Below are 24,352 nucleotides of genomic sequence, written 5' to 3'. Positions count from 1 at the left end.
CTGCCTCACCTCCAGCCCCAGGCAGGTGGCCGGAGCCCCTGCCCTGGCACCCCGGAATTTTTCCCCAAACACGCACAGGTGAGGGACTGGTAAGGCTAGGCTCTTAGGAAATCGAGACCATCACAGGGCTCATTGGTAGCTTTGGGAAGGCACCGCCTGCCCAGACTGCAGCAGGCCTTCCCCCTGCAACTCAATCTCTTGGCTTGGTCACTTGAGTCATTTAGAGTGGGGATAGTGTCTCTCCTGCCAATGCCAGGGCAGTTGGGAGCAACAGACATGATCTATAGGGTTGAGGGTGGGGGCCTCTTATGAGCCAGGAAGTCCTAGAGACTCCCAGGTATCATTCCCTCTCCACTGCCAAACATGCGAGCCCTCTCCACGCCACTTTCTGGGTGGGGGTGATAACCCCTTTTACAGAAGAGGCAGTGGAGGCTCTAAGAAGGGGTGTGGTGCAGGACCAGAGGCCAGACCCTCCAGCTCCCAGTCCTTGGTTCTTTCCAGCACCCTCCTGGCCTCTCCTCATCACTCCGCAACGTCCTAAGACTAGAGAAAGGCCAGATGCGAGGTGGAGGGCTCAGGAGACTCACTTGGCTGTCCAGTGCCTGTGTAGGGGGAATAACCAAGCCACGAAATGGGCCGGTGGCCGTGGTCAGGCAAGGAGGGGCTGACTATGTTCTCACACCTACTGGGCCACAGATGGAACAGTTTATCCAGTACCTGGATGAGCCAACAGTCAACACGCAGATCTTTCCCCACGTTGTACACGGCTTCCTGGACACCAACCCTGCCATCCGAGAGCAGACAGTCAAGGTAGGTGTGCTCTGGTTTTCCAAGGCTTGGTGGGGAGCTCACACGAGGGCACACAGAGGCCTTGGTTTGGGTCTGTGTGTCTGAGCAGGTTAAGGGAGGGGCAGGCACCATCCTGCATGTAGGTCCAGGCTCCGGGTGCAGCTCAGCAGCTGGTGGGGGAGCAGGATGGGCATGGCCTGTATCCTCCACGCAGCAGACACTGGCTGAGGATCTCTCAGTGCCCAGCCCTGTGGCCCGTGCTGGGATGCAGGGTGTCTCATGGAGCTGCTTTCTGAGGTGACGGAGAGTGGGCTTGCCAGACAGGAAACAGAATTAGAAAAGATATGTTAGGGGGCGCCTGTGTGGCTCAGTAGGTTGACTGTCTGACTCCTTATCTCGGCTCAGGTCATGATCTCAGAGTCCTGAGATTGAGCCCCGCGTGGGGCTCTGCACTCAGCGTGGAGTCTGCTTCTCCCTCTCCCTCTGCTCCTCCCTCTGCTCCTCCCCCTGCTCACATGCACGTGTGGCCACTCTCTTTCTAAAATAAATAAAATCTTAAAAAAAAAAAAAAAAGATATGTTAGAAAGTCACAAAGTCACAGAGTGGGGGGCGCCTGGGTGGCTCGGTCGTTAAGCGTCTGCCTTCCCCTCAGGTCATGATCTCAGGGTCCTGGGATTGAGCCCCGCATCGGGCTCCCTGCTCAGCGGGAAGCCTGCTTCTTCCTCTCCCACTCCCCCCTGCTTGTGTTCCCTCTCTGGCTGTCTCTTTCTGTCAAATAAATAAAATCTTTTTTAAAAAAAGAAAGCTCTTCCCTTAAAAAAAAAAAAGTCACAGGGTGTGAAGAGAAGGGTTTGCCGTTTTAAAAACAGCAATCAGGGAAGACTTTGCTAAAGGAGGTGTCACTTAAGGAAAGGAGGCAAGGGATTGGGCTACGGGGAGATGGGGAGGAAATTGTTCCCTGCAGAAGGAATATTTGTAGTGATCTTGAGGCCAGCACGTACCTGGAGTGGAGAAGTAGCTGCAAGAAGTTTAGCGTGGCTGAAGGGACATGGTGCAGAGAGGTGGAGTCTGAGAGGTCATGGGGGCCCAGATCTGAATGGTAGGGGCAGGTAGATAGATGGGGCCAGGTTCCAAAGGTGGGGCAGAGGGTATGTGCCGATGGGTGGTTGTGGAGCCAAGTATGGGTCTGAGGTTTCTGGCCTGGGCAACTGGAAAATTAAGTTGCCATTTACCGAGAAGACTGGGAGAAGCAGTTTTGCAGGAAGAGGTCGGTCTGCTCTTGGCCACGTCTGTTAGGCAGGTGCAGGTGTCTTTTCGGCCACTGGTTATATGTGTGTGTAGTTTACGGAGGAAGCCTGGGCCGGAGGTGCTCACCTGGGCATTGTCCGCTAATAAGGGCATTCAAAGCCACAAACGGGGTGAGGTGTACAAGAGAAGGGGCCCGGGGAGCAGCTCTGGGGGTCCAAACGGTAAGATCTCGGCCACAGGAGTCTGAGGAGGAGCAGCCTTCGAGGTCAGAGGAGAACCAGGAGAGGGCGGGGTCCTGGAGGACCAGGACCTCGTGTGAGCCCCCCACCAAGCCTTGGAAGTCTCGAAGAGGAAGGAGAACTTGGGGGTGTCACAGCTGCTGAGGGATCAAATTTGGTTTGGATGGAGAATTGGCCAATGGATTTAGTAACACGGAGGTCCCTGGTGACCTCCACTCGAGCCAGTTGGTAGAGTGTGGTGGGGGGTGTTTCTGTGGAAGTCTTGAGTCGGGTGCACGCAAGAGAGAGCAGAAGGAGAAAGACGGGAGACAGGAGTGTGAAGAAACTTCGGAGGTTTTGGGGTCAAGGGGACAGAGAAGTGTCCCCTTCCTCAGCGTTCTGGGTATGGGTCAGGATCAGGTTGGGAGGTCGGTCTGGGAGAGCCTTGGCGGGTCCCGTCAGAGCCCAGTGTCACTTGGCCTCCACACCCTCCCAGGAGGCCACTCCTCCATGTGGCCCTTTGCTGGCCGTGGCCCCCAGTTTCTACCCTCCCCCACCCCGTAGTCCATGCTGCTCCTGGCCCCGAAGCTGAACGAGGCCAACCTCAACGTGGAGCTGATGAAGCACTTTGCACGGCTGCAGGCCAAGGATGAGCAGGGCCCCATTCGCTGCAACACTACGGTCTGCCTGGGCAAGATCGGCTCCTACCTCAGTGCCAGTGTGAGTGCCCGGCCCACTGCTGGGCCCTCTGTCCTGCCTCCGGACTGCAGCGTCCTCCAGGGCCAGCCTCCTTGTGCAGTCAGCCTCCCAGCCCCAAAGTCTGACGGGCCGATGGTGGTGGATCTGGGAACCGAACCCAGGCCTGCTTGGCCCCGGGGCCCGTGTGCGTTCCCTCGGCCAGGGTTTGTAAATGCAGATGCCTGCAGTGCCCAGATGGTTAGCAGGAATGAATGAATGAACGAATGAATGAATGAATGAATGAATGAAAGGTGTCAGCGGCACGGGTGGGGAGAGAGGCACAGACCCCAGCCCCCGCTGTCCTGAGGCAGCAGGAACCCACTGCTCTGGGAGGAGAAGCCAAGCTCGAATTTTAAGCAAAAAGTCTCCCCATTTGTTAGTGATTAGCTCACATTTTTCCGACGTGGGGTGGGGGGGCCCATGGACGGCTCCGCTCTGGGAAGCAGGTCTGGCGTTCTGGGTCCCAGGACTGACCTTGCACTCAGGAGCCCTCTCCCCCGCCCCTCCCCAGACCAGGCACAGGGTCCTCACCTCCGCCTTCAGCCGGGCCACTAAGGACCCATTTGCACCGTCCCGGGTGGCGGGTGTCCTGGGCTTTGCTGCCACCCACAACCTCTACTCGATGAATGACTGTGCCCACAAGATCCTGCCTGTGCTCTGTGGCCTCACCGTGGACCCCGAGAAGTCTGTGCGAGACCAGGTGAGGCACAGCTGGGCCCGGGCTCTGGAGCTGGGGCTCGGGGCGGTGGCTGGGCCCTGGCTGGCCCGGCGGGCTCACGGGGACCCTGGCCCAGCTCTGCCCCTTTACTACCCCACAGGCCTTCAAGGCCATTCGAAGCTTCCTGTCCAAACTGGAGTCTGTGTCAGAGGACCCCACCCAGCTGGCTGAAGTGGGTGAGTGGCTCACACTCATGGTCCCTCTCCCTCCCACCACATCTTTGACTGTCACCTGTCACGGCACCCCTCCCCCCTCCCTGGAGGATCTGAAAGCTAGAAGAACCGCAGGGAGCAGACCTGACACCATTGCTCCCCATCGCCCCCAGCTCGCCGGCGGGGGAGCAAGGGCCTGGAGAAGGGGGGCCACTACAAGTTGCTCTGTGGTAGTTCCTGCCTTCCTGTCGCCTTCCCCATGAGAGCCTGGGGTGACTCTGTCCCTGTTGCTGTCTTCTGTCACTGCCCAGAGAAGGATGTCCACGCAGCCTCCAGCCCTGGGATGGGAGGAGGTGCAGCCAGCTGGGCAGGCTGGGCTGTGACAGGAGTCTCCTCGCTCACCTCCAAGCTGATCCGCGCACACCCAGCAGCCGCGCCGGCTGAGACCAACGTCCCCCAGAGACCCACACCCGAGGGTGAGTGTCCCAGAGTGGCCGCATCGGTGACCGAGAGGGCTTGGGGGTGGTGGCACCCAGGAGCTGTTCCTGTCTGGCTTCCCCTGGGGTGGCTGTAGGGGACGTGGGGGGGGGGCAGGGCAGGGTCTAGTCCCCTCACGGGCTTCTCCCTACACCTTCCCCCCTCCCCCAGCGACCTCTCCCTGTTTGGAGACCTTCCTGGGTCCCAGTGTACGGGGGCTCAGTAAGCCTCTGCTCCTCAGGACTCCCTGCCCCGGCCCCCACCCCTGTCCCTGCCACACCCGCAAGCCCAGGCCACTGGGAGACGCAGGAGGAGGGCACAGACACAGCGGAGGACAGCAGTGCCGCTGACAGATGGGACGATGAAGACTGGGGCAGCCTGGAGGTGAGTGGGGCTCAGGGGGTCTCCGTAGGCAACTCCAGCTCAAAGGTCATAGGCTGCCTTCAAGGAGCTCAGGTAGCCCTGGCTGGAGTCACATCTGTCCTCATCTGCACAGCACCCCTGGTGAGCAGGTGTCATGGAGTGGCCCTTGTGGGGAAGAGCTGCCCGCTGACACCCACTAAACTCCTGGGGCTCCTGGGGAGCAGGGCTGGAAGTGGAAGTCCAGGTGGGCCCTTTTGGGGACAGCCCATTGGTCTTCCTCATTCTCCTCTACTCCCCATCCTTCCCCCACTAGCTCCAGTGGTCAGCAAGGAGAGACCATTTCCAGGCCTACGGGGGGGGGGGGAGCTGAGGATGGAGTGGGGCCACCCTGAAGGGAATGGGGGCAGACCTCGGGCCCAGTATCCCCACCTGCTGACAGCAGTCTCTGGCCTGGGGCTGTGGGGAGGGGTGTGGATGAGCTAGATCTTATTCCCTAGCCTCAGAGGAGTGATGGCAGGTCCACTCCAGAGATGGGAAACAAGGCTTGAGGAGCAAAGGAGATGGAATGCAAAAGGAGAAGGGGTGGAGCCTGTGGCTGGGAAGGGGCGGGCAGGCTTGCTTGCCCTTTGGGTGGGGGCTGGAGTGTCTGTGGCCGCCCTCTCCTTCCCACCCTGCAGCAGGAGGCCGAATCTGTGTTGGCGCAGCAGGAAGACTGGAGTCCTGGGGGCCAGGCTAGCCGTGCTGGGCAGGTAAGCAGGGTGGGACACGGGTGTTTCTATGGGGGGTGGGGCCCGTTCCCCACCCTTACTCCATCTGGCACTGCCTCCCCACCTTCTGCAGACCAGCAACCTGGCCGCCAAATCCCCAGAGTCAGACTGGAGCAGCTGGGAAGCTGAGGGCTCATGGGAGCAGGGCTGGCAGGAGCCAAGTCCCCCAGAGCCGCCCCCTGAGGGCACACGGCTGGCCAGCGAGTATAACTGGGGTGGCCCGGAGCCTGGTGACAAAGGTGATCCCTTTGCTGCCCTGTCTGCACGACGGGAGGCTGGCGCCCAGGTATGTGGCACCCATCCGGGCAAGGGTACAGACTGGGCTGGACCTCAGCTGGGAGTCTGTTCCCACTCCAGCCACACTTCCCTTTCAGCTGAGACCGGATTCATGGGGCGATGACAACTGGGAGGGTCTGGAGACGGAGAGCCGTAAGTGCTTCCCCTCGGAGGGCCGACCGGCTAGGGCTGTTGACCCTGGGGCAGGTGCGGGCCGGGCAGCCGAGCCCCCTGTGCTTCTGAAGCCCTCAGCCCACCTCCTCCTCCTCCTGCTCCCAGGGCAAGGGAAGGCCGAGCTGGCCCGGAAGAAGCGCGAGGAGCGTCGGCGGGAGATGGAGGCCAAACGCGCCGAGAAGAAGGCGGCCAAGGGCCCCATGAAGCTGGGAACCCGCAAGCTGGACTGAACTGCCGGACTGGGCGCTCGTAGCCGCGGAGAGCGGGCCCCGCGGATGTATTTATTGTACAAACCATGCCAGCCCGGCCAGTCCGGCCAGGCACATCTCACGTGTACATAATCAGAGCCACAATAAATTCTATTTCACACCCCTGTGCTGGGCTCAGTGCAGCCCCTCCCAGGAGGCTTGGGTCTGGCGCTGCCCTGTGGAGTCCACGCCCGCCACAGACATGAACATCAACTTGCTTCGAAAGCCGAGAGTAAAGAGGCACGATCTGATTTATCAGTTTCCAGGAAATGCCCTCTGGGAGGAAGGCCACCAGTGCCCGAGGCCCGATCTCCGCCTGTGAACTGGGCAGCGCTGCTACGGCCGCCCTCGAAACTCGAAACTCTCTGAGGGCCCTGGAGAGTCCCCGGGTCCAAGCCCCGAGTCGGGGCAGGTGATGGGGGCTGAGCTCGCCCGGAGGGTCAGGCGGAAAGCCCTGGTGGATGGCCGAGGTCCGGGCCCCCGCGTCAGCGGCGGCGCTGGGGCACGCAGGCCCCGTGCGGGCGGCTGCGCGCGAAGCCAGCTTTGCAGACGCAGCGGAAGGAGCCGCTCGTGTTCACGCAGCGCTCGCTCTTGCACAGCAGCCCGCGCTGGTTCAGCTCTCGGCACTCGTCGATGTCTGGAGGTGGGGGCCACAGGTGCGGGCTTCGCCAGGGCGCCACAGCACGCAGCCCCCGTAGCGTGTGCACCCCCCGCCCCCGCGGCCCCCCCCACCCCGCCCCCGGCTCACCCACGCAGCGCGCCCGAGACGCGTCGAGCTGGAAGCCGCCCGGACACTCGCACACGGCGCCGCCGGGCCGGGGCACGCAGCGGCCGCTCACGCAGCGGCACTCGTCCGAATCCTCCTCTGAGCTGTCCTCCTCTGCGCGGGCGGGGAGAATGCGGACCTCAGCCGCCACCTCCACCCCCTGCGGTCGGCCGGCGGATGGCCAGGGACGCCCGCCGCCGTGTCCTCCCGCTACACTCACCTCGACGGGGCTTCCCCAGCAGCAGGGGGCTCGCGTCCCAGAAGGAATTGCTTTCACTCTGCGACGTCGGGCACTGGGACCCTGGGAGGGACGGGGGCGGTGAGCGACGTGGATGCACCCAGGCTCCCGCCCCAACCGCCCATGGGCCCCCGGCGGCTTGGCTCACCGGCGCTGCGCGGCGGGCAGGGGCGGCACTGGGCTCCCCAACCGCGGCCCTGGCGACAGCAGCAGTCGTCGAAGGTGAGGGTTGGCCCGGTCAGGGGGCCCGCGCACATGCCATCTTCTCCACGCTGGGCCCAGCACACGTCCCGCCGCTCCGGGGCACGCTCTGCGGAGCGAGACCAGGCATCAGCGAGCGGCCCGAAGCGGGGGGCGGGGGGGGGAACAGTCGGCCCCCGGTTCCCACCCACCGTCGCGGGGGGGAGGGGCCGCGACCCCGGGGCTCCACACAGCGGACCGCGCCCTGGAATCGGCCCAGGACAACTCTCGCCCTCACCGGCTGGGCTCTCCGGGAGCTGGCAATCGCGGCCGGAGGGCCCGGGCACCCAGGGCGGGCGGCACTCGCAGCGGTAGGAGCCCGGCAGGTTGACGCAGCGACCAGGGCGGCAGGCTGCCGGGTCCTGGCACTCGTCTACGTCTACGGGTAGCGAGGGCATGTGTGGGGGTGGCGGTCACAGCTCGGCCCGGTCCCCGCTCCCCCGCCCCGTTTCCCCAGCCAGCAGGCCCGGGCCTCACCCATCTCCTCCGGGCTCAGACACTGGCGCTGCGCCGGGCTGTACTCGGCCGGGGGCGTGCAGGCGCAGCGGTAGCCGCCGCGCGTGTTCTCGCACACTCCGTTCCGGCAGTTGGACTCGTCCAGGCACTCGTCCACGTCTGCGGGGAGGAAAAGCACGAGTGGAGGGAACCGGCCCGAAGGCGGGTGGTTGTGCGTGTCTCCCGGCCGCTGTCCCACGGCCACTGGGACCTTCTGCGCTCACCCACGCACTCCAGTAGGTTCCCGTCGTAGTAGAAGCCTTGCTTGCAGTAGCACTCGTAGCCCGGCTGCGTATTCACGCACTTGCCCTCCTTGCAGATCTCCGCCCCGAACAAGATGCACTCGTCGATGTCTGCGGAGTGACAAGCCGTGGGCGCCCGGTGGCCTTTACCTGCAGGGCGCTCAGGCGCGCAGCCAGGGAAGTGTGGGCGGGGCTTACCGCGGGAGCAGAGCAAACTCAGTGGGAGAAGGCTTTTCCGGGCGCTGACGTAAGCGTGATAGGGGCGGGGCAGACGCTGAAGGTGTGGGCGGGGCTTACCCCAGGGCTCGCTACCGACCTAGCGAGCACGGGCGGGATCGGGGCGGTCCAAACCTCGGTGGGCGGAGCGGGGCGTGCCCGGTGGGCGGAGCCGTGTTGGGGCTTACCACGGTGGGCTGGGATGCCGTAGTTGACAATGTTGTTGTCTTGGGTGTAGCCCTTTCCGTCTGGGCAGAGACTGTGGAACTCAGCTGCGGGGAGAGAGCGGCCGTGGGGAAGAAAGGAGGCAGGACTAAGCGCGTGCGCACTAGCCGTTGGGCTCAGGTCGGGAGCTCTCCGCCTCATTTCCCACCGACCCGGGAGGGGCCCTTTCCCCCAGTACGTTTCCAAAATGAAGAAACTGAGGGGCGCCTGTGTGGCTCAGTCCTTAAGCATCTGCCTTCAGCTCAGGTCATGATCCCAAGATCCTGGGATGGAGCCCCACATCGGGCTCCCTGCTCCACGGGGAAGCCTGCTTCTCCCTCTCCCACTCCCCCTGCTTGTGATCCCTCTCTCGCTGTGTCTCTCTCTGTCAAATAAATAAATAAAATCTTAAAAAAAAAAACAACAAAATTAAAAAGCAAAATGAAGAAACAGACTCCTGACCTGAGCTGTAGACTGGGCAGGGATAGATCTCGCAGTGGTCTCCCCAGCCAGCCCCCAGCGAGCAGCAGCACTCCTGCTGGGTGACGTTGGTGGCCAGTACACTGTCGCAGAACACCGTGTCGTCGAAGTTAAGGTAGCACTCCTTCTTGTGGTGGGGCTGCTCCACCTCTGAGGGGAGTGGAGGGCAGCTCAGGGTCCTGCACGCTCCCCACCAGCCTGGCTCCCCTCAGCCTGCCGGTCAGAGCCAAGCTCCACCCTCAACGTGGCCTTCAGGGCCCTCCTGCAAGGTCCAGCCCCGCCGGACTCTCAGGCAAAAGGGATCTCTCTCCCTGTTCCCCAGATTCCAGAGGGTGGGACCCGCGTCCGTCTCTGAACCCCCGCTGCAGCTCAGGGAAGTCCTCTCGTCCGAGGAGGAGCTAGAGGGCACTCACCCTCACAGCCGTGCTGGTCCTGGGTGGGCGTGAAGCCCTCATCGCAGACGCAAGCGTAGGAGCCCTGCAGGTTCTCACAGGCCCCGTGGGGAAGGCACAGGCCGGGGTCCTGGCTGCATTCGTCTATGTCTGTGGCCAGCGAGGGAAGCAGAAGAGTTGCTCCAAGGAAACCAGCCCCTCCTTCCCTGCAGGTGTGCCTCCAGGGACTCACACAAGTTCAGAACCCAAACATCCATTTTGATCTCAAAGTACACGCAACAGGAAGTCCACTCGGGTCTGTCCGTGCACGTGGGTAGAGGTGTGCACATTCACTCTCTTCCTAAGCCCCGCCACAGCTATCACTGGCGACACAGGGAGTCCCGACTCTCGGCCCCATATCTGAGGACTTTCGGTTTGGCCTCCTGACATCTTTCAGTTTCATCCTTTACTCTAAACACCGGCACCCCCAACTCTATGTTCAGGGCCCTCTCCCCTAAAAACACAACTAACTCCTCCCAGATCTCTGTGCTTTGTACACCCTGTTCTTTGGGCCTGGAATACCACGCGTGCTTCTCTCTGCACGGGGACCTTATTTATGTGTTAGGGGACCATCTTTATGCTCCAAGTTCCAATTCAGTTGTCGCCTCTCCATTGCCAATTAGTCACTCATCCAGACCTCTTTTGGCACCGTGAACGGTAAGAATCAATTCACGTCAGCCTCCCCTAGTGGGGGCCCTGGGTCGTTGCTCCGTACCTGGCACATAGTATAGAAGCTGGTAAATAGGAGGTTCTCAGTAAACTCCTGCTGGCTACCGCGTGTAAGCGTGAGCTGGCACATACTTGCATTATTACTGTTGCTATTCTAGGTGAAGGAGTTGAAGGGGGAGTGAATGTGTGGATGGACAGATGGATGCAAAGACAGATCTACAGCGTGTCTACATTACTGCCATTTCCTGCCAGCCCTCCTCAGGAACTCTCAGCCAATGCCCCCATACCTTGGCACTTCCTGCCGCCTACCAGCCGATGCCCCTGGGGACAGAGACATCGGTAGGAGCCATTGGTGTTGATGCAGTCACCCCCAATGCAGGCTGCGGGGAAGTCACACTCATCAATGTCTGCAGGGGAGCAAAGAGGTGGGGACTCTCAGGGGCTGAACTGGCTTCCCCCAGAGCCCTGGCTCGGGCCCAGTACCGCAGGCCCAATCTGGGATCTGGAAGGGGGCTGGACAGGGGGTAGCCCCCTGTAGATCTGAAAGTCCTCCAGATCCTGGATGCTGAATGGGATGCTGGCACCCACCAGCCTGAGCACCCTGGGCCACAGCCACTCCCTCTGGCCTGGCGTGGAGCCGGGGCGGTGGAAGTCCTGGGGTAGGGAGGAACAGGCGAACTCCCAGCTCTCCGCCCCGCTTACCCTCGCATCGGCTCCGGTCTCTTGACAGATGGTGGCCAGAGAGGCACTGACACTGGAAGGAGCCCGGCGTGTTGGTGCAAATGCCATTGTCACACACATCGCCAGCCTCACACTCATCCACATCTGAGGGGCACGAGGGGCGTCAGAGGGCCGGCGTGGGATGGCCTCAGGCCTCGGCCACCCTTTTCCCACTCGCGCCTACGGCTTGGAGCACCAGAGCCGAGACCAGTGGAGCTTAAGGGAAGCACGGGCCCCTCGCCCTCCTCCGTGGGGCACACTGTGCCCTGGGGAGCAGGCCAGGCGCTGCCAGGGACCCTGGGCCACATCTGATTCCAAAGAGCTCAAGCCCCCCCAGCGTCATCCCTCCTCACCAAACAAGGGCACCCTCCCCATCCCCTCTTCGCATCCCGCCCTGGTCTCCCTTGTCCCAGCTGCCCTCATCCCTCCCCCACCTGCCATGGCTCCCTTTCTTCCCACGTAAATAAGCTCCTCTCTGTCTTTGTCCCGCTCGCAGAATAATGTCTTCTGCTTGTGCAGTAAAGGAACTCGGCCTTCCCCTGAGAGCGTGCTTCTCCGCAGTCCTTTCTGGCAGAAGCTGGTTCTTGGCCACGCGTCAGACCCTTCCAGGCCACGCTGTGCCTCTGAGGTGCGCCAGCCCACATGCCAGCCTCCACCTTCTCCCCTGCTGTCAGCACTCACCTCCCTAGTCTCCCTTCCTCTGCCTTGCTCCCCGCACTAGGACTTTTCAGCATCCATTTGGTCAGCCAGGCGCAGCCTCTGACCTTACACCCTTGATCAGTTTCTGTGACCTTCACTTCAGTGGCAGCCACTCACTGTCAGGACGAGGGGCTGGGATCTGCCCCACTTTGGGCATCTCAGATGCTGCTTCCTTCCCACTGCCTCTGCTCTCAAGTCCCCTATCCCATCTTCTCTCCAGGGGCTCCCGAACACCTCTCCCTCCTCCGCACTGGTCTGGGAGGCCATGCCTGCCTCTGGGCCTCCAGATCCTGGATGCTGAATGGGATGCTGGCACCCGCCAGCCTGAGCACCCTGGGCCACAGCCACTCCCTCTGGCCTCAGGCCCCATGCGATCCTCAGCGTGGCTGGCGCCACCCTGCCCCTCCTCCCCAGGCTGGACTTCTGGAAAGCCCCTGGGCAGCTCCCATGCCCTTGGGCAGTCCCAACCCTCTACTGGTCATTGCAAGTCCCCTACTGGACTCAGGCCCTTCACTGCTCATTGAGAAAATTAAGGGTAATCTTTAACCTCCTGAAAATCATTACATCCGTTAGGGCGAGAGATGTCCCTTCTGTCCATGGCTCCTTCCCCAGCTGCCCTTGTCATCCCCTCGCCCACTTTCCTGGCACCTCTTCAGCCTACAACCCTAAACCCCATTCTGGTAGCCCCATGTCTCACTCTTCCTCACCTGCTGCCCGCATCTCCTGGCCCCTCATGCCACAGAAGCCACCCTACCAAGGTCACCAGGGACTTTCTCATCTCACCACTCAGTTCTTTCTTTTCAAGAACCTCTCGGTTACATTTGGCTCATCCTCTTCTGCCCTGGAAGCCTCTCCCTGGTTTCTCAGCTGGGACTCCCTGGGCCTCCTTCCATCCCTCCTCCCCCATCTCCCTCTCCTATTCCCCTACGTTCCGCTGATGTGGCATTGCCCACAAGGCTCTGCTGAGGCTCCCCTCACTGGACCCCCCCTCCTTGGCTGAGCAGGCGCACCCCAAGGCTCCACAGCCCCCCGCAGTCTACAGTTCCGGGGGGGGGGTGGTGTCTGGCCCAAGACTTCCAATCTGTATGGCCCACCCTCTGCTGGCATCTTCAGCCCAGAGGCCCAGGCCCATAGGGACACCCACTCAACTTGTCCAGCATGAAACTTGGTGTCTTCCTTCTCCAATCTGCACCCCCCCCCCCGGAGACCCTATCTCAGGGAACAGCACCACCCACCGAGTCACCCAAGCCAGAAACCTGGAGGGTCCCTCGCTCCCCGCTCTCTCACCTGGACATCCAGTTAATAAGCCCAGGTAATGTGCTTTAACATTTCTCTAATATCACATCATCCCATGGCCGTCCTGAGGCTACTACTCCCATCATGGCCACCATCTGTGCCCTGAGTCTCCAGCAGACCTCCAGCTACTCTCCACACTCAGCAGCGGGAAGCTTTCCAAAGCAAATGGTGAATCTTGTCACCTTTCCCCTTAAAATGCTTCAGGTGCCTCATAACACCGTCAGGATGAAGCTCGACCTCCTGGGCAGGGCTCAGGGGGCCTCTCAGGAGGTGGGCCCTGCCCCTCACCAGCCAGCCTCAGCCCCCACCCTCTGCTTGCATCTTACAGTTTTCAGCACAGTCTGAGCTGTTTTCACCTCTGAGTCCGCTGATGCTTTCTTTGCTTGGCTAATTCCTGCTGGTCCTTTAAGACAATTCAGGCCTCCCCTCCTCCCAGCCCTGCACCCACATTCCAGCCAGGCCCACAGCCCTGCGCTCTCCAGTCTGTGTGTAAAGTTCCTCAGTTTCTCTGAATCCCAGCCCCAGCCCGCCTCTTGGTGCATAAGCAGAACAGTAGGACTACCAGCGCCCCTGCCCGTTCTTCTATGTCTTTGTTTCCCCTTTAAATTTAAGTAACGTGCTTTGCAAAAGCAGTTTCAAGCCTTGCCTCCCTAAGACCCTTCCTACATAGAAGTCCCGGTGGCCCTTTCATCGGCCAGGTTCGCTGAGAAAATGAGTGAATGGGTCAGTGACCTAGAGGGTGAAGTAGCTATCTCCTGCCCATCGTGGGACAGACGGCGTGACTCGGTCCCCAGCTCCCACGCGTGAGTGGGTGCGGGAGCGTTGGGGGGAGGGCTGGGGCTCACCCTGGCAGCTGCGGCCATCCGGCGCAGGCGCGTAGCCCTGGGCGCACGTGCAGCGGAAGGAGCCTGGGAGGTTCTCGCACCAGCCCGGCGAGCAGGGGCTGCCCTCGGCACACTCGTTCACGTCTGCGGCGGCGAAGACTCGCCTCGGTAGCCGCCCCACTGGACCCGGCACTGTGCCGAGGTGGGGGTCTTCTCCGCCCAGGATGGGGGAGGCCCCACCTGCCAGGTGCCTCTCACCGCCATCAGCCCCGCCCCTGCCCTAACCGGACCCCGAAACTGCCGGGTCGCGGGGAGAACTCCCGCACGGGCCCCGCCCATTTGCCGTCGAACACCCCCCCCCACCACCACCACCACCAATCCGGGACTCAGGGCCCGCTCTCACCGCGGCAGGCCCCGCCCCCCTGGCTGCGGTAGCCGGGCTGACAGGCAATGCACTTGAAGCTCCCGGGTTTGTTCTCGCATTTGCCATCCGGGCAGGAGCTAGGGTCTCGGCACTCGTCGATGTCTGCGCGGGTGGGGGGAGAGGAAGGGAGATCCATTTGGGGACAAGGTGGCGGGCCAGGCGCTCAGTGTCCTCCGCAGGGCCTCCTTCCCTTGCAGATCGACAAGGCGAACCCGGCCCTCTGGGCTCCCGCAGCCCAACCTCTGAGAGGCCCAGAGTCCGGGGCCCCTGCCCCCAGCCCAGGTCGAGAACGGCTGAGGACCCCCTGTCGGCCTGGATGGGGTCTCCCCCACCTTCGCACACGGGCGGTCGTGAGGCTTTGAGCCGGTAGCCGGGGTAGCAGTTGCACTTGTAGTGGCCCGGGAAGTTGAGGCAGAAGCCGCCGTCGCCGCACAGGTGGGGCTTGGCGCACTCGTTCAGGTCTGAGCGGGAGGAAGGGAGCGCGAGGGGGGCGCCGGGGGCGGCGGAGGCGGTTACGCGGCGATCCCGAGGGGAGACCCCCAGCCCAGCCCCCCGCGCCGCGCGGGCCGCGCTCACCCACGCACGAGCGCCCCCCGGCGCCGACGTGCAGGCGGTAGCCGCGGTGGCAGTGGCAGTTGTACGAGCCGCCCGTGTTCATGCAGACGCCCCTGCCGGCGCCGCATGGCTCCGCCTCGCACTCGTTCACGTCTGAGAAGGGCGCGCGGGGGCGGGAGGGTGGGAGACGTCAAGGGGCGTTGGGACCCAAGGCCGCCCCCGGGCCACCCACCCGGCCGCCCGCGCTCACCCACGCAGTAGCGGTGCTGCGGGTGCGACCGGTAGCCCGGATTGCAATGGCAGGAGTAGTCCGAGGGGCCCGGGACGCACTCTCCGTGGCCACAGATGTTCTGGTTCAGACGACACTCGTCTGTCTCTGGGGGGTGGGGAGGTGGTCGAGCAGGGGCCTCAGCAGGGAGCACTCACTTTCTGCCACGTTCCCCGGGCGGACCTCGATGCCCCATTTTTAATGACCCAGATACCTGAGCCTGGTCACACCATGGGGTCCCTGTACACTCATACTCCGATCCTAGGATGTCCTACACCTCAATCCCAGATAACCCCAACGTCGCGACCCCAGATAGCGACCCCAGGTCCCATCCCTATGCTCCACCCTAGGTCCCATCCCTATGCTCAACTCAATCCCTGATAATTCTATTCCTACTCACTATGCTCTGTCTCCAGTCACCCCAAACTCCATCACCTCCCCTCAGGGCCCCTCAGTCATCCCAATACCCCCTACCCAATAGGCTCTGAGACACCCCCCTCCAATCACCTCAGTATTTAAAACCCTGCAGCCTTAGTCACTCCCCTCCCCTATCCTCTAGCCCAGTGACCCCAACATCCTCGCCTCAGGGACCCGGGTCCCCCATTCCAGAAGGCTGATTTCCTCCCCCTCCCAAGGCAGGCAGGAGCTCATTTATTTCCTGGGCATCTGCCTGCCCCCTGGTTGTGTATAAGTGGTCAGATCCAGAAACCCCCTTTACTCTCTTTGTCACCAGTCCTGAACTCCCACCTCCCACCGCTCCCTCCTTCAGGCCCCCCCGCCTTCCCCCACCTGCAGCCCAGGATTGATCCGGAGCTCTGCCCCACCCTAAACACACAGGGCAGGCTGCTCTTTTCGCCTAGAGTATCTCTCCCTAGACCTCCTTAACTAACAACCCCTCCTCTGAGAAGCCTCCCCAGGTGCCTCTTCCCCCACATTCCCACAGCCCCCAGGGCTGTCACCGTTGTTCTAGCCTGGACAGGCCTCCAGGATAGCCACCTTCCCCCTGGGCCCTCACCCCCAGAGCACATCTAGCCTCCTAGATTTCAATCAGGCTGGTGGCTCCCTTGTAGCTTTGGAGTCCACACAGACACGGACTAGAATCTGGCTCCGATGTGTGACGGCGGTGGGGGGGGCAAGCTACTGAACGATGAAGCTAAGTGTACCCACTTTCACAGTATGAAAAGGTTAAATGATACTTAGTACATAAAACCCTTCAGTCAGTGCTTGGCACAAGGCAGTTGCTCAGCCGTAGCTAGCAATTATCATGATGGCCCAAACCCTGCAGACACTTCCCACAGCCTTTGGGATCAAACTCAAGCCTCTTAACAAGGCTCTGTGCGTCGGCCCTCCCTGGGTTCAAAAACACTGGTCTGTGTGTGGTTTTCCCTCCTCCACCAGTGTTTCATGTGCCCTTTGCCTGAGCTTCACTTGGAATGTCCCTTTTCCCAACCTGCACTCCCCTTCCTCCCGCACTTCTTGTTCATTTCTAACACTCTCTAAAGCCCGGCCCAGAAAGCCTTCTCTCGTTGCCCCCCTACATATTATCACAACCCCCCAGACTTCTTTCCTTCTCCGATTTATTTTTGCATGGCATTTATGAGACATACTAGGTTTTTAGTTACTGATCTATCTGTTGTCTGTTTACTCTGCAAGAACAGAGAAGTTCTGGCTTTTGTTTACCACTTATCCCCAGCACCTAAACGGTGCCTGGCACATAGTAGGTGCTTAATAAATATTTGTTGAATGAATGAATGAATGAATAAGTGCCTTCAGACTGGGTGGGGCACCACAATACCCAGATCACTTGAGGGCAGAATGGGGTCTCTGCTGCACATGATGGCTTCCCCAGAGCCCAGCCCAGGACCTGGCACCCAGTAAGCCCCGGATAAGTGCTAGTGCTCAGGAATGATTGCAGGGGGGTGGGTAAGGGAGGAGTAAAATTAAGCCAGGGACGTGGCTTCTCTGGGTCGTGGCCTAGGAGGGCAGGTCTTACCTGTGACCTGAGTAGGAGCGATCTCCACCGCACTGCGGGAGGGGGGCAGGTCCGGCAGGAACCAGCGCACAGTGGGTGGCGAGGGCCGGGAGATCAACTCTGCAGGCAGATACCCGTCAGGGGGTGTGGGGGATGGGAGAGCCACCCCTCTCCAGGCAGGCCCAGCTTCACTATCCCCTGATGGTGTGGCTGTCCACCACCCCCAGTGACAGCCCTTGAGGACTGGTCCCTGCAGTGCCCAGCTCACCCGGGTAGGGCCTGGCAGGAGACGTGGTGGCGATAGGGTGGCTCTGCTGAGCTGACTGCTCCTCGATCACTGGCTGTGAGTGACAGCAGCATGAGCCCACTGTCGCCTTCGCTTCCCTGCTCCTCCCACCTGGGCTCTCATACTCACTGAGTCCGTGCTCACCCCTAAAAGGGAAGAAGATGGGGCATTAGTGCAGGGCTGGGAGAAGGGAGTTAAGACTGGGATGGGCAGTTGGTATTTGTGGTCAGGGTCTCTGAGAGTTCAACAATCATGTCTTGGGTCAAGGGTCAAGAGTTAGATCCTGGGGTCAGGGGAACAGGTATAGGGCACAATGGTTGGTCAAGGTCCTTGGGTTATAGAGCAAGGCTTAGGAGGTTATAGCTAGGGTCAAAATCCTTGGATCAGGAGTCAGAAGGTCAGATCTAAGGACAGCATTTGGGCTGGATCAATGCCCTAGTCTGGAAATCAAAGGGGTTCCAGGGTCAGAGGAAAAGATCTGGAGGGCAACGGATGGTCAGATCCTGTTGATCAGGGGACAAATCCTGGGGTTACAACCTTGGTTAGGGATGAGAGGGCCAGCTCTGGGGGTCCGTGGTTAGGTCAAGGATTGGGAGTTAGGGGTTAGACTCTGAGGTCATATCTGTGGATCAGGAGTCAAGGGGCCAGGTCTAGGCGTTCCGCATTTGTCAGGGAATGGAAAGGGTCAGGCCAGACCTCGCTCTTCCTCGGTGTCCTCAGGTGGCGGCGCCCGGCTGGGGCTCTCCGGGGGCTGCTGGGGCTTGGGTGGCCCGTCCGGGTGCAGGAAAAGGGAAAAGTCACTTTCGCCCTGAATGGTGAGCGTCTGGTGGGAAGTGAGGATGTGGTACCCCTTCCCAGCTGGACAGATCTCCTTGAAGGCAGCTGCGGCCAGAGCAAGGGGCAGAGAAGTGAGTGTTTCCGGGACGGGCACATAGACGGCCCCTCAGCCCCACGTGCCCCAGGCTCACCAGTGCCATCGGCGGGACAGCGCTGGCACCTGGCGCCCCAGGCCTTGCCCACACTGCAGCAGCAGAGCTGGCGGCTGAGGCGCGTGGTCAGTGGGTGCTGGCACTGGTGTTCAGGGCTCACCAGGCGGAAACACAGGCTCTTCTCCTCTGGCTTGTCCGCTGCGGGGGGCCGGGGCCGGGCATGGACATCTGGGCTTGAACACTGCCCATGTCCGTCTTCCCAGCTGCTCCAGGCCTCGCCTCTCTGGCTCAGACAACTCTTGATCCTCATGTGGCCTCTGACCTCACACAACCCTGAGTTCATGTGATTCCTGAACCTGTGTTTCTCTGGCCTCATGTGACCCCTGAAATCTCTGTGACCCCTGGCCCCGCTGACCACTGATTCTGGATGTTCTAGACTTCATTCCTCCTACCCATCAAGCCCATGATCTCATACAACCCGCACTCTATATAGTCCCTGACCCCGTGTGACCTCCAACCAGATCCCATGTGACTCCTGACCCCCCCTGATCCCTGATCCTATCCGCTCTGGGCCTTGCTCCTCCTGCAGTCAATCCTTGACCCCACTCTGACTTCTGTGACCTCTGATCCTTGCTCCTTGGAGCCTTACCTCTCCTGTCCATGCCTTGTGACCTCCCAGGGACCTGAGCCCCCCCATTCTCACCAATGCACTGCGTTCGGGAGGGGCCCAAGCTATGGCCAGGTGGGCAGACGCAGCGATAGGAGCCCGGGTTGTTGAGGCAGTCCCCATGGCGACACACGCCCTGCATCGCGCACTCGTTGATGTCTGCGGTAAGCGGGAGTGTGATCCCTGTAGTGTGCGGCCACAGGGTGACAGCCAGCTGCTCCAAGAACCTCAGGGTCCTGCCCCAGCCCCGCCTCCTCCCTCACCCACCTTGGGGCCTCCCCCAGTGGCAACGGGCTTGTCCCTCCAGCCCACAGAATCTCCTGGCTGGCCATACCCTGGCAGTGGGTGCTGTTGAGTCTCTTGTAGCCCTGGGGGCAGTCAGCGCCCACCTCCCCACGGACAGGTCCTGGTTTCTGCACCCCTGTGTCTGCAGAGAGAGGAGAGCGTGGCAGGGGAGGACACTGGGGGGTCCTGAAGAGAGGGAAAGGAGGGCGCTGCGGAGGAGCAGAGCAGGAGGCTGAGGGGAATTTGGTGGGCAGGGAGAGGCTCAGGCAGCACCGATTGCGCCCTCCCCCTGCAGGGGAGGAAGAGGTGGGCGTGGGTCCACCGTGCGGTGGCGGGCCTCCCTGAGCCCCGGCACTCACACTGCAGCTGGGGGCACTTATGGCACTTGCTCTGGCCCCAGGCGGTGCCGATGCTCCCGCAGCAGTCCTCCTGCTTGGTGAGGCCCGGGAGGGGATTGCTGCCGCACTAGGCAAAGTTGGGACAGGGGTCACAGGGCGCCCAGCCCCACCCGGCCTCCCTCCTCGGGGCCTTCACCTCCCCCTGTCAGCCCAGGGACCCCCGTTTTGGGCCATCCGCGTTGAGTGGGAACAGGGCAGCCCTGAGACCCAAGGGCCGGTCCAGCTGGACTGTGGATTCACTCACAGGCTGCTTGGGCAGTGTGTCCTGGAAGCAGCGGCCCAGGGGCTTCTGGGTGGGTGGCCGGGGGTGCTGGGGCTTGGGGTGCGGCAGCAGGTGCTGCGAGGGGGCGGGGCCCTCGGCATTCGGCCCCTCGATGCGGTGCACTTGGACCGAGGCCTCGGGCGGATGGTGGACGCGCACGTTCACCACGGGGGGCGGGGCCTGCACTGGGGGGCGGGGCACGGTGGCTTCAGGGCTGCCCGGGACCAGAGGTTGTCGTGCGGGGTGGGCGGGGCTCCTTGAGGTCCCGCCACCCTAGTGTCCGCCCACTTCGGCCTCCCCGAGTCCCGCCCGGTGGTCCGGTACCTTCCGCTGAGATCTGTCCCGGCCCGAGGGGCACCAGGAAGGCTGCATGCTGGGCAGGGGGCCCCTCCCCAGGCCCGGGCGGATCCGCGATCACCTGGACCGCGTAGATGGCGTGCTTGCTGGCCACAGACTCGCTCTCTGGAGCCAGGGGCGGCAGCGCACCTGTGGACAGGGCCCCGGCCCGGCCCAGCCCAGGGCCTGAGCCGCCGGTGCCCCCACCAGCTCCTCCAGCGGGCACCTGGCAGAAGCGACCGGTGAAGTCCGGGGGACAGAGGCACTGGTTTCGGGAGGAGCACTGGCCACCGTTCATGCAGGGCAGAGGGCACACCACTGAGGAGGGGAGGTGGATCAGGGACCAGGCCCAGTCCCTCACCCACATCCTGTCTCTTTCCCCTCCTCCTTACTTGCTTGCTACCCACGGACTCTGTCCTCCTTGGGAAGCTGGGTTTTGGAACCCCTAGAAACTGCTCTCTAGGTCCCCCAACATCCTTCTACCCATGTTGGCTTCTGGGGTCTTAAGTCCTGGTTAAATCCTAGCTAGGAGGCCATGTGCCAGCTGTGTGGCCCTGAGCACCTTCTCGCCCTCCCTGTGCCTCAGTGTTCTCATCTGTAGGGATGTTTGTTGTGTCTATTAAATGAGGTAATGCCTGTTCAGATAGTTAGCACAGTGCCTGGCCCAGGAGGGTGTTTAATAAGTAGTATCAGATGATGATGATGATGATGATGATGATGATGGTGGTGGTGGTGGTGGTGGCCGAACAGCCGTTTTCTCCTCTGGCTTTCCCCTCCAAACTTTCCTGGGAATGTGATCTCTATCTGGCACTTCCTCTCTTCTAAATTCTCCCCCATTCAAACCTCAGCCCTCTCTGAGCTCCCCCGCCCCCCTTTGTCTTGCCATCCCAGGGCCCACACCTCACACTATCAGCGATGCCCACATCTCTAGCTTCTACCTCTCTGGGACCTCTCTTGGGCACATCGACCCTGGGGAGATCCGCATCCTGCTTCCCCCACTCCCCCTCCCACCTTGGACTACCACTGGGAAATCCCTGACTGCCTAGGTCATTCTACTGAGCCTCAGAGACTCCATCTCTCCTGCTCCCACTCTACCCAGTTCCGGCCTCTGTACAGTCTCATGAATCCATCTCCCCTCCTCCCCATGCCCTCTGCCCCTCCTGTGCCTTGAGCCTTGCCACCCATGCTCCTTGCTGGCTTCCTGCCTCTCTCTTGCCTGTCCACAGCCCAGTACTCCCAGAGAAATCCGCCTCAGGCAAATCCCTGGCGTGTCACACCCCTGCTCACTGCTTGCTTCCTTGCCCAAATATTTAAGGCTCTCCATGGCCCAGAATGAACCTTCTATAAGCCGATCCCCCTCTGCTCTTTCCACACGCATGCCACACCCTAGGACTCCTCTCCCTCCTCCTACAAATGTATCACATCTCCTGCCTCCATGGTTTTATTCATGCCATTTCCTTCCCTTCAGGGCCCTGTCCCCCCACCTCTACATATTCAAATATTATCCTTCCAGCCTCAGCTTCTCCTCCAGGAAGGGAGCCTTTCCTCACCACCACCCCCACCTCTGTTCCCTCTCCCGAGTTATCACCCTCTGCCCAGCTCTGCCTGGCACTTGACTTGGTTATATTTATGTCTGTCTCCCGCACTGTAACAGGGTGCTGTGGAGGGGCTGGGTCTGCCTCAGCTCTGGGTCCCAGAGGAGGTTCAGGGGGGATAAATGAAGGAGTGACTGAGAGGCTGGGACCTATGTCTTTCTGTGACATGCAGTCACATCCCACATCCAGCCTTGGGGCCCTGAGCTCACACACCAGACCCAGCCCCTCTCCTGCCTGCCCCATGGCTGCCCTCACTTCCCAGAATGGAAAGGTGGAGGTGATGCTCTTCTGGACACCTGCAGGGCCTCAGAGGGACAACCCACATCCATGGCCATCAGGGCCTGGCTAATAGCATCCCAGCCCAGTTCATCCTGCCAGGACTCTCAGGGCAAGAGGGGTGTGTCCTGAGCTGGGGGAGGCAGGATCCTCTCCTTCCTGCCTCCCAGTGAGTCACCCATAGTGGTGAGGGTGACCTCTCAATGACACCCGCCCACTGTGGCCTGGGCACCAAGCCTGGGGGATGTGGGCAGCACGGATGGAAACAGCAGCCTGGGCAGGATGGCCGGGGGTCTGGGAGGCTGGGCCCACATACACTCACATGCACGGTCATCTTGTCTCTCTCTCGCTCTCGCTCTCTCACACACACATGCACACACACAAACACACATTCATTCTGGCACCAACACAAGCTCACAGAAACACTCCCATAGTGACTGGAGACATGCACCCAAGACAACACAAAGAAACATGTAATTAATCACAGAGTGTCACTCTAAAGCCTATGCATGCACACAAGCGCGCGCGCGCACACACACACGCGCACACACACACACACACGCGCGCACACACACACACACACACACCTCAGGAGAACTGTGAACCATATTAGTGGGGTTCCTTGGGTCTGTGAGTCAGTATGTGAGTATAGGAATGTGTAAGAGGGGCCGTTTTGCTGGTGCCATCCTGGGCCCAGCCTAATTACCCTCTCCAGGAGGGTAATTACTGCTGGGACACCTCCCCCAGCCTGGCCCACAGGGCCCTGGTGGGAGGTGAGCCGAGCCCCAGGCCTGGCCCTTTGAAGAGAGATGCTGGGGAAGGCGTAGACTCCAAGTGGAGCTGGGGAGTCATGAGGGCTTGTTGGGGAGGGGAGACTCTGAGGCAGAGCTCTTGAGAGCTTATGGGGAAGGCACAGATGGGACAGCAGGAAAAAGAGGGACTGAGGACCCAAACCAGCCCCCACCTCCAGGCCTGCACTCCACTCTTTAGGCCTCAGCACCTCTTCCCTCCGAGACCTTGCCAATATCTAACCTCTTGACCCCCAGCCCTGGCCTTGGTTCCTCCCAGAGCATGCAGGTGTCTACCCCTGGCAGGCCCTGCTGTAGACATTTTGAAAGGACTTTTCCTGTTTCTTCCGGCAAATCCGTTTCTTAGGGGAATATTTACCCCTTCTCTGCGACCTCCTGGCCCCAGCTCACATCCCTCAAAAGCCCCTGTGCGCTGACCCTGACTCCCTCTCAGAACCCAGCGCCTTCCCAGAGGCCTGTGTCATCCGGGAGCCCAGCCTGACCCCACACCTCAGGCCTCAACGCTAACCCCGAGCGGTGAAGTCCTGGTCCATGCAGCCCCTCGGACTCTGGCCCCAGGACTCCAGCCTCCCAAGCCCCTCGTTGTCCCTGGGGCCCCAGGCCGCCAGAGCTCCGCTTTCTGCACCCCCGGCCCCCCAGTGTCATATACCCTGCTCCGCCCCGGCTCCCGCATTTGTGGGGGCGCCGGCCTTCCCGCTCCCCCGGCCCGTGCCCCCTGGCCCTCACCCACGCGGAAGCCGGAGCCCGTGAGCGTGTCGGTGCTGTGGCCATTCTCTCCGATGAGCGTCATGTTGGAGCCCTGCTGACAACTGTCCCGACACTGGCCCTTGAGACAGGTCCGCTTGCAGATCACCGGCGCAAAGACCACCTTGAAGCGCTCGCGGGCCAGCGCCCCGCCCCCGCCGGCGCCCCGCTCGCCCGCCGGCCCCCCCTCGGCCCCGCCGCCCGGGCCCAGCAGCAGCAGCAGCGCCAGCAGCCCCGCCGCCCCCGCCCCGCGCATCTCAGGGGCCAGGCCGCCAGCAGCCCCGCGGGGCCCGGGCATCCGGGGCCGCAGGACCCGGGGGGGCGCGCCCGGGCCGGGGCTATGGTCGCGGCGCCCGGGGGGTGGGGTAGCAAGCCGGGAGCCCCGGGAGAGGGGAGAGAGGGCAGCGAGGGAGAGGAACAGAGGAAGCGCGCAGGGAGGGGACGGCAGGCGCGGGCGGGGGCCCCGGTGCGAGGCAAAGAGATGGAGGCTGGACCGCGAGGAGCCCAGAAACTTCCACAGCCCCGGGAAGGAGCCCCGCCACGAGCCTGGGCCGGGGAGGTGGGGGGGGCTGCGAAGGCCCCAAACTGAGGCGGCCGCGCGGAGGCCGAGCGAGTTGAGGCGGAGAGGAGGAGCGAGGGGAGAGGAAGGCCGGGCGGCCGGCCCGCTCCGCGCCTCCCCCGGCCGGGCTGGGCTCCCGCGGCCGCCGGGAAGCAGGGAGCGCGCGGGGCGGACGCAGGGAGAAGTGAGCAGTTGTTTTCCCTGGCTGCGGCGCGGCGGCGGCGGCGAGGGGGGCTGGGACGCTGGCCCCGGGCCAGGGAGACAGTTTTTTTTCTGTTTCAAGCGTCGCCGCGGCCGCC

At 62.0% G+C, this 24,352-nt stretch overlaps 2 protein-coding genes across 11 annotated transcripts in view; one reads left to right on the top strand and one right to left on the bottom strand.

Moving 5' to 3' along the window:
* Positions 1–6,289, top strand: part of SCYL1 (SCY1 like pseudokinase 1) — an 11,808-nt gene extending 5,519 nt beyond the window's left edge. Inside the window, exons 9-18 of one of the 4 annotated variants that reach the window (XM_031032116.2) lie at positions 697–810; positions 2,820–2,975; positions 3,505–3,693; positions 3,812–3,887; positions 4,175–4,339; positions 4,582–4,724; positions 5,384–5,452; positions 5,544–5,756; positions 5,845–5,899; positions 6,026–6,289. In XM_031032116.2, coding sequence (XP_030887976.1) covers positions 697–810; positions 2,820–2,975; positions 3,505–3,693; positions 3,812–3,887; positions 4,175–4,339; positions 4,582–4,724; positions 5,384–5,452; positions 5,544–5,756; positions 5,845–5,899; positions 6,026–6,150 — 1,305 coding nt within the window. In that variant the 3' untranslated portion in view covers positions 6,151–6,289. Of the gene's footprint in view, positions 1–696; positions 811–2,819; positions 2,976–3,504; positions 3,694–3,811; positions 3,888–4,174; positions 4,340–4,581; positions 4,725–5,380; positions 5,453–5,543; positions 5,757–5,844; positions 5,900–6,025 lie in introns of all 4 variants that reach the window. The other 3 variants (XM_031032115.2, XM_081797804.1, XM_081797803.1) reach the window with 3 other exon arrangements.
* LTBP3 (latent transforming growth factor beta binding protein 3) lies at positions 6,161–24,352 on the bottom strand. 7 transcript variants are annotated; one of them, XM_081797796.1, is made up of 28 exons: positions 23,477–24,351; positions 20,059–20,388; positions 19,717–19,919; positions 19,434–19,539; positions 19,124–19,216; positions 18,826–18,972; positions 18,162–18,320; positions 17,890–18,075; positions 17,323–17,339; positions 17,176–17,248; positions 16,929–17,027; positions 14,918–15,043; positions 14,689–14,820; positions 14,445–14,573; positions 14,092–14,214; positions 13,710–13,832; positions 10,852–10,974; positions 10,437–10,556; positions 9,463–9,591; positions 9,032–9,199; positions 8,554–8,637; positions 8,132–8,260; positions 7,890–8,027; positions 7,651–7,791; positions 7,321–7,482; positions 7,155–7,235; positions 6,917–7,048; positions 6,161–6,805 (listed from the first exon to the last, which is right to left on the bottom strand). In XM_081797796.1, exons 1-28 carry the CDS (start codon positions 23,790–23,792, stop codon positions 6,654–6,656), a joined length of 3,921 nt encoding a protein of 1,306 aa, XP_081653922.1. In that variant the 5' UTR covers positions 23,793–24,351; the 3' UTR covers positions 6,161–6,653. The 7 variants fall into 7 exon arrangements, with proteins under 7 accessions (XP_081653922.1, XP_081653924.1, XP_081653923.1 ...); XM_081797798.1 differs by having other exon boundaries at positions 18,826–18,948; positions 23,477–24,349; XM_081797797.1 differs by lacking the exon at positions 17,323–17,339 and having other exon boundaries at positions 17,176–17,249; positions 17,889–18,075; positions 23,477–24,352.

This window comes from Leptonychotes weddellii, chromosome 11 (genome assembly GCF_054177405.1).
Source record: "Leptonychotes weddellii isolate Sample4059 chromosome 11, ASM5417740v2, whole genome shotgun sequence".
Lineage (NCBI taxonomy): Eukaryota > Metazoa > Chordata > Mammalia > Carnivora > Phocidae > Leptonychotes > Leptonychotes weddellii.
The sequence above is the reverse complement of the archived record's forward strand: the minus strand, read 5'-3'. Positions and strand labels throughout refer to the sequence as shown.